At 37.2% G+C, this 8,815-nt stretch overlaps 1 protein-coding gene across 1 annotated transcript in view; it reads right to left on the bottom strand.

Annotated features, from left to right (window-relative positions):
- crispld1a (cysteine-rich secretory protein LCCL domain containing 1a) overlaps positions 1 to 8,815 on the bottom strand; it is a 17,440-nt gene that overhangs the window by 6,605 nt on the left and 2,020 nt on the right. The window contains exons 2-4 of the mRNA XM_016560129.1: positions 7,546 to 7,846; positions 2,413 to 2,531; positions 303 to 435 (exon numbers count right to left, since the gene is read on the bottom strand). Of these exons, the coding sequence (XP_016415615.1) occupies positions 303 to 435; positions 2,413 to 2,531; positions 7,546 to 7,803 (510 nt within the window). The 5' untranslated portion in view covers positions 7,804 to 7,846. The remainder of the gene's footprint in view (positions 1 to 302; positions 436 to 2,412; positions 2,532 to 7,545; positions 7,847 to 8,815) is intronic.

Here is an 8,815-nt window from a genome sequence, read left to right as displayed (position 1 = left end):
AAGGAGGGGGCTTTGTAGAAAACGAAGCGTTTGAGAGAGGCGGGGCATATAGGACCTACAATAATGTACAGTATTTGAAAAATTATGTGTTTTTTGAACATTAAAGCATGTCAACATATTCTGTTACACCAAATACACAAAATAATGATCTTTAAAAAAGCATCATATGACCCCTTTAAAATTCCTTCACTGACATCCCATAAATTTCAGAATTGTTTTCAGATCTGTCATATGTATAAATGGGTTTGCACCTAAATACACATGTGATGCGCTTTTGAGCTATGCTATTACTGTATATCTACCTGAGTGTAGTGGGTACAGACTGGACCACTGCACCTAAAAGGGCAGTGAGGGTTACATTCCTGGGGGTATGGGAACGAGTAGTCTTTGACCTCATCATACCAGGCTTGTACATGAGAAGTAGATGGACGGTATCTGGGGTGAACATTAAAAAAAGCATCATTAGTAATAACCTAAATTTAATGCATTGGACTAATGCAATATAAAGTCAAACGTTAGCTGATATGTATACTACTGTTCAAAATTTTGGGGTTGATGTTTTTTTTTTTTAAGTTCTTAAAAGAAGTGACTTTTAAAAAAAGTCACCAAGGCTGCAATTATGTGATCAAAATACAGTAAACACAGTAATATTCTGAAATATTTTTACAATTAAAAACAACCGTTTTATATTTTAATATATTTTAAAATATAATTTATTCCTGTGATGGCAAGGCTGAATTTACTTCAGCAGCCATTACTCCAGTCTTCAGTGTCACATTCTTTAGAAATCACACTAATATGCTAATTCAGTTATTATTATCAATGTTGAAAAAAGTTGTGCTACTTAATATTTTTGTGGAAACATTGCATGATACATTTTTTCCAGGATTCTTTGATGAATAGAAAGTTCAAAAGAACAGCATTTTTTAAAAATAGAAATCTTTTGCAACAATGTTGAAGTCTTTACTGTTGCTTCTGAACTATTTAATCTGTCCTAAATATAATGAATAATCTCTTTCCAAAACTTTTGAACAGTAGTTCAAACCACAGTTCATTTGTTTTTTATGTGTTTAGTATTACTCTTGGTTTATGTGTTATTTAAAGTATATCTGAAATAGATGACATCACAATAATAGTCTAGCATGGTCGACTCATAGACTCAGAAACCAAAATAAGAACATACTTACATATCTAGATATCTAAAGTTAAACTTCTAGAAAGTGTGTCAAACCCTTGCTAGAAATTCCCTCAAGTGCCAGTCTCTTTTAAAGATCTGTTGACACTAACTTCAAACATTCTTCAAAACAGCTCACTGTATCAGCATGGTACCTTTGACTTCATTTCCAGGTGGACTGAAAAAAAATGTGTGCCCTTACTGACTAAAGCCAACCGGATTACAGTTTGCCAGATCTAAAAATCAATCTCGAGTTTTATATGCAATATGCATCAAGCGGTCAGTGAACAGCATGTAGGTGGTCTTTGAGTGTGCTATCTGATATTGACACTGATGTAAATATAGCATTTCACTAGTTTAATTTAAATACATGTTAGACATACACCACCATTCCAGTCTGGGGTCAGTAAGATTTTTTTATTTTTATTAGTATATTAAGACTTCTTTTACAAAAAAATAAAAAATCACAATGACCCCAAACTTTTGAACAGCAGTGTATTAAAGGCACAATATGTAATTTTCGATGCTAGAGGGCGCGTATTCAAAATAAACAAAGAGACAAAGGCGTAGTTTGATGACGCCGTGACTGAGTGTGGAGTCATGGGAGTTGTCGTCTTCATCCCCACAGCCGAAGCAATCCGGTGGGACTCGGGCAGAAATCATGTTCATGGATGAGCTAATGATTTATTAACGTAGTAGAATGAAGCAGGGTGAGGCTGAAAGCCGGCGAAGCGAAACGAGGCCGCTGAACGAGCGTGACACTCGGCTCGAAAGCAGCGGAGCTTTTATTATGCCACAGTCGACCGCTTCCCCTCCTTCCAGTCGTGCGTATGTGGGGGAAAAAAGCAGCGCTGTTTTATCATACTAGATACGTTTGAAAGTTCTGTTATAATGCTACTCTGTGCAGTCGTCACTGGTCTATTAAAGCGCACAACATATTAAAGCGTCTTTGGTGTCGAGGGGTTATGACGTCATTGGCAGGCGACACAATGACACTATGGACACAGTCCGTGTCACTAGTTAAAATTGCTTATTTCTCTGGATTTAAACATTCTTCAAAACATTTGGGATAATGTAAGTACACAAGTCAGCAAAATATATAACATTTTTTGGGGGATATTTTAATAAAAAAATCGTACATATTGTGCCTTTAATAAAGCTAAATTCTAGCTGTATAGAAGTTCAACTCAATGACTAGTAAGCTCACATTGCTATAAAACACCAAAGGACATTCAGACCTTCCCCAGTGCACTCCCAGGTTCTGACCAATCTGAGGCAGCAGGCCAGCTGGGCCATGTTCCCACAGGCAGGTCTCGGCCCATTCCTGAGCACTCCGCTCCAGTTCAGTGTCCCACACCTAAAAGAAATACAGATTCAGATGGAAACAGGTGGCAAGTAGAGCGCTACAGAAACAAAGCTGTTTAATCCCTAATCTTTTGTATGTGTAGTTAAGATTATGATCTGTTTATAATGTGGTTAACAGGAAAAGGATTTAGTCTTGTGAAAGTCAATGGCTGTTGTAGTCAATAATAGTATGACAGTTTTTGCAGGTTAAGTTCTCTTTAGCCTTCAATATAATGTGTGCTTGCAGGCTGGAGAAAGAACCAGGTTTCTTTCTGGTTTATTTCTCTTGTGCCCTGATTCAAACGGCAACAGTGATTTTTTTGGATACAATAATGTTCTCCATATGGTTCTGTATCTGTCTTCTGTAGCTCCTACTTTGTGTTGCTAGTTTTGGTCACAAGCTACATCATTCAAGGCCATTCACATATGTGTTTTTCTGTCCATCTGACCCATATTTTGCTGTTTAATAAAAACATCTCGTTATTCTGGAAAAGTAAAACAGCACTTTCACCTTGAATGGAAAGCATACAAAACTCAAGGTTGGAGAGAAACCTGAGCCAGAATTGTGGCAGGGGAGTTATCTGCCCTGTCACTGCCCATACATGTTACACTTTTTCCCTGGGAAGTCCCAAAGCACAGTCCAGCAGTAAACCTGCCCCAATAAGGTCCCTAAAATAGCTGAAACAATTGCCTGAGACATTAATCCTTGAAGTGAGCACCTGCCAACTGGATGTCTGCTTGGTTTGCTAAGCCACCCATCAAAGTGGGCCTTTATACTCTAGAGATAAAGGAATATTCTGCATTCAATACAAGTTAAAGGCAGGGTATGTGATTTTTCAAAAACATATTTGAATAGCAAAACAAACTTGTAGCCAATCAGCAATAAGGGGCGTGTCTACTCGTGATGTGGAGGAGAGAGCTTTCAGTGCATGGGACGGACATTAGCCGAGCGGAGCGACAGAAAGATAGAGATGGCGGATAAAAAACAAAAGAGGAAAATGTCTGCGGAACGATAAGGCAAGAAGTAGGACCCGTGTAAATATCGGATCAGCTTTCCAGCGCTGGAGAGAACTCAAGGAGCAGAGGCCTGCGATTGGACGCCGAGGTTGCTTTGTTTCTTCTCAGTAGGTGAGTAACACCGTGTCTACAACAGCTAAAATCTGCCTACACTGGACGCGATCAAACGACCGTTGAAAACCATTTGAAATTTGTGTCAGCACGTCATAAATAGAACCCGGCAGCAGTTTTCTGTCGGGGATTTGTTGCACCGCGCCGCTCACGTCTGTAGACACGGCGTAACATTGGTTTTGCTTTGTTTCACAGAACTAATCGTTGCCTGGGTTGCGTACGTATATGTGGGGTGGAGCTATCAAAATAGGGGCAAGACCCTTTTGGGGTAGGGGCGTGTTTGTTTTGGTGATTTTAAATATCAACATTGGCTACCAGAAATCACTTACTCTGCCTTTAAGTTCAATGATAGCATTTTGATTCATGCCTCATTTTGTTAACAACAACAAATAATAGACTACAATGGAAGTGAATGGGGCCATTTTTTGAACGATTTAACAGCAGAAATGTGCAGCTTATAATTTTATAAAAGCATTATTATTTTTCTGTTAAAAATTGTGTATCATTCTAGTTGTCAAATCATTTTTATGGTCATTTAGTGTTTTAAGCATTATGCTGTCATGGTGACGAAGTTGTGAAACTGGATAAAAATGTCAATTTAATATTAAAATATTATATACCTGCAATTGCACTTTTAGAATACTAAACTGTTATACTTAAAGTCTGCTAAATTAGAACAACTAATTTTGTAGTTAATGCACTTTAATTGTGCGGAAGTAGTGCTGAAGCCCAACTAAAGATATTCTGAAGTATGTTTGATTGTGCTAAAGTGGAACTATTGTAAGTATACTTCAGGTACACTTTAAATATTTTGCAGTTAAAGACTGATATTATTCAAAGATCATACAATCCTCATCACTAGTGACATTAAAACACATTTTAGGCTTAAAAATAAGTCTCAAGCAATGTCAGTAAATACGTTAATAGATTTGAACTATACTTAGCATGAAATAAATTTATTTAAAAAAAAAAATTTTTACTAGGGTATTAATGGCTTCAGGTATTAGGGTGTACTAAATCATGCATACAACAAAACCGAATACTCCTAAACCACAAACAGATTGTTTAGTGGTCAAAATTTAAAACTGAACACCAGTTAGGGTTAGGGTACAGATCTGCAAATTTCCACCAGTAAATGGTCTATCCTGCAAAATCTGTAAACTCAAAAAGGGCAAAGTGATTCTGTTTGCACAGTGCACTCGGTAGGGGAGGCCCCCGAGAATCCGACCGCACTTAGACAGGACCAGTAAAGGAAAACACGTCCCGTCAGTGCAGACACTCACACTCTTTCACACGCCATTGTTTACTTCATTTGACACCTCATCAGCTGCACGTTTTTTGTCATCTGGTCACATTCCAAGAAAGTGAAAAATTTCCAGCGTCCCTCAGGAGCTCATTTTTTTCTGTTGAGAGGGAAAGTATTAAATGAGAAATGTAGAGTCATTGCAGCTGCTGTACAGCGTATGTGTGCCTGTTGAAACGAGGGTCTGTTGATTGCTCGATTTCCCCCACTGCAGTCTGGAATTCTGCTGTTTTGCCTAGAATTCCAAATCCGGTATAGTAAGAGGCTGTGGGGGGCTGGAGATGCGCATCATCACATTCCATGTCTCCACATCCATCACACCATTCCTATTACTCTCACTCTGCTGAGCTGCCCAAACTCCACTCCTGACACCCAGTTAACAATCCCTGCAAGGCATCTCTCAAACCACTGCCCGTCTTTCTGAAAAGCTGAAATATAAATGGGTCTTAGTGTTCAAGAGGTCCATGCACAACTTATTTTTTCTGTTCTAAGAGTGTAAACTGTATTAAACTGTCTCATGGTACTGGTTTGTTTAGTGTGCAAAGGAGCCAGGCTTCAAATTCTATTTTAATTTTAGTCTGAAGCAAATGGTTCAAACTACCAGTCAAAAGTTTGGAATCCTTAAGGTTTTCTTTTCTTTTTTTTATTTTTACGGAAGACTTCTCTTATGCTCTCCAAGGCTGCATTTATTTGATCAAAAATACAGTAAAAACAGTAATATTGTGAACTATTACAATTTAAAATAACTGTTTTTTATTTTAATATATTAAAAATGTAATTTATTCCTGTGATGGCAAAGCTGAATTTTTAAGCAGCCATTACTCCAGTTTTCAGTGTCACACATGTCAGAAATCATTATAATATGTTGGTTAGGTGCACGAGAAACATTTGTTATTATTATAAATATTAAAAATGTGTTTTTTGCTGCTTAATTTTTTTTTTTTTAATCAGTATAAAAAGTTTTTTTATTTCTACTATTTTTATGTATATTTAATCAAATGAATGCATTTAAAAGATCTTTCTAAAAAAATCTTAATGATTCCAAATGTTTGATTGGTATTGTAAAACAGAGCAAATTTAGACACACCTTAAAGGGACAGTTTCAGTTTCTAGTGAACATGAAAATTCTGTTATATTGAAAAAAGAATGTGAAGAAATTGTTGAAGAAATTAAGACAAAATGTTCATTTTTGAGTGAACTGTTCTTTTAATACCTCTTGGGAGCCGAGGGCTTTGTAATGTTTGGTGGTAATCCAGCCAGACTAAGCATGAGGAAATGCTGCTTCTGAAACAATATTGAACTGTATTTGTTTTACAACACCTCAGATACTGATATTCTGATAGTTTATATCCACGAATCAACATTGCGCAGAAGGGGTTCTTTGTCCGTTTCACAGAATGACTGGAAGAATAATGGGAATAATAATTCCTTCCATCTCGACAATGATACTTCAGACAAAACAATATATATGTGCTTTACATGATGCAAGTGTGTGGTCCTCTGTTAAACAGCCCATTGAAAACTGACAGTGCTTGAGCAAAGATATCAGGGTGTAATCATGCCACAAGCATCAAACTTTCACTGAAGCTGTACAACTGTTTATGCAACCTTCAAATATGCATATTATTTTGATACTTTATTTCTATCCTGCAATGACACCAATTGTCTGTAATAATCTCGTCCCTTTTTATTCTTTTTTCTCATAACCCTCTGGAACCCCACCAGTCACTTTGCAAACAAAGACTAGGTAATTACAAACAAATACACACTTGTGTTAGCATTTTTTTCAAGGCTTAAAAGATCAGACATAAACCATTTATACTCTTCTGCAGTCCCATTTTACAAGTTATTTTTAATAACCCTATACTTTTGACACAAGAATTTCTAAAGCCTCATTTTTTTTTTTTTTTTTTTTTAGAAAAATCATGTTAAAACGAGTATCAAATATGATACAACAGGCTTCTGAGGAAGGTTTTTTGTGCATCTCTCAATTATCATTGTATTGCATTTCATTATGTTTTGCAAACCAAAATAGCAAATATCATCTTACTAAGACATATCAACTTGTATAAGTAACAACTTATATTTACATGCATTTTATGTATAGTCTGCAATACTGTTTTAAAAGTCTCATTTAGCGGACAGAAACATTTCCTGTTTTCCTGTCACAATATTTTACAGGTTATTAGTGAATTTATAAATATTAATAATTAATATTAATCTTATTAATATTACTGAAGTTATAGTTCTTTTGACTGCTTATTACAATCTACTACTTTCTCATCAGGCTATAATAAAAAGGCAATTCATGTTGCTCCCCATTATAAGACTATTAACTCCCAATTCTCACACTTTTTTGATATGTTGAAAAGGAAATCATTTTTGCAAAATGACTAGGTCATGAAGAGCCCATGAATTTGAAATGACAATTTTACCTCTATGCAATACCAAAACCGTTGACTGCAAATCAAGTCAATGCAAAACTGACTGCAAAGATGTACTGTGTACACATGCCACTAAACCACAGTGAATAACTCTTCCTAATATGTGTTATTCAACACATTTTATCATTTGTTGCAGTGTAGAGATGTTTTACCATGTATTCCATATTTGAAGCCGGTGGGTAGACCTGCCCCCGGAGTTTGTTGTGGAGGTCCAGGATTGCTTGCATGTCACTGGCAGCGATGGCCCTCTTGCTTCTCTGTCTCTCCACCATCCAGTCTCCATCATCATCCAGGTACTTCTCCAAGAGAATGCCGAGATCTGTGGCATTAAACAGCACCATGGCAAACACACTCCGGGTCACCAGCAGGAGAGAGAGACCCCTCAGTAATGCAGAGGTTAAGTGACCCATGGTGGATGAGTTCTGATGATGACGTCTGAGGGTCTGAGGGTAACTGAAGAGAAGAGGAACAGCTTTTTAGGCAATAAAGCTGATAAATAAAACAGGTACAACAAAAAGAGAAGGAGATGGGGGAAGGGTTACCTTGGAAGAAAAAGATGGAAAACTCCGAAAATTTGTCCAAGCTTTTGTTTACATTTTGAAAATTAGGCTACTATAAGTATTCCACTATAGGAACATAATTTTGCAGATGAAGGGAAGGTACAAACAGGACACAACACTTGTTTCGCATTACAACTAGTCATGGGAAGTAAGTAAGACTCACAAAGAACCGAATCGATTAAGCAATTTTTTTACGTCATCACTTGGTCCCTGGCATTCTGCCTTGCTGCTTAGGCCCATAGGCGGAGTTTCACTTTTATGCGTGGGGGGGCACCCACTGGCAGACAAGCCACGAGCACTTTTTTATATGTTCTACATTTCATGTATACTTTTTTATGCCCCTTGGGACGGGCTTCGGGACAATTTTCACGTCATAGTTCAGACGCGGGCCAGGCTTCGGGCCTGTTTTAGGGTTCTCCTTATTTTTATATTTTAGACATGAGAAAGGAAAAATTTAAATTGCATCATATGACCCCTTTAAGTTTCCACGTCTGCAGCCTAATTTAAAGCTGCAGTCCATAACTTTTTTTGGTTAAAAAGGATCTGAAATCAATATTTGAACAAGTACATAACCAGCCAGTGATCAAAAACTATCGCCTTACTTTAGCCCGATTCACAACGGTAAGCTTATAATAATGTTTTCTAATTTGAGTGGTACGGGTAGGTTTTCGCAGAAAATTCGAGCATGGCACTGCGTCATTACGTCACGTCTGTAAACATAAAGAAGTTGTCCGGCTACTAGGCTATCGCATGTGAGGATCCTGCAGGTGGCCGATCGTTTATAGCCTTTTCTCACAGCAGCTAGAATAATTAAATGTCAAAAAATAATTTTGATGGCGGATTGTAATCCAGAAAGGATTAT

The sequence above is a fragment of the Sinocyclocheilus rhinocerous genome, unplaced genomic scaffold, assembly GCF_001515625.1.
Source record: "Sinocyclocheilus rhinocerous isolate Xijiao unplaced genomic scaffold, SAMN03320098_v1.1 scaffold7673, whole genome shotgun sequence".
NCBI classification, from domain to species: Eukaryota; Metazoa; Chordata; class Actinopteri; order Cypriniformes; family Cyprinidae; genus Sinocyclocheilus; species Sinocyclocheilus rhinocerous.
Note: the sequence above shows the minus strand (reverse complement) of the source record. Positions and strands in the feature narration are given on the sequence as shown.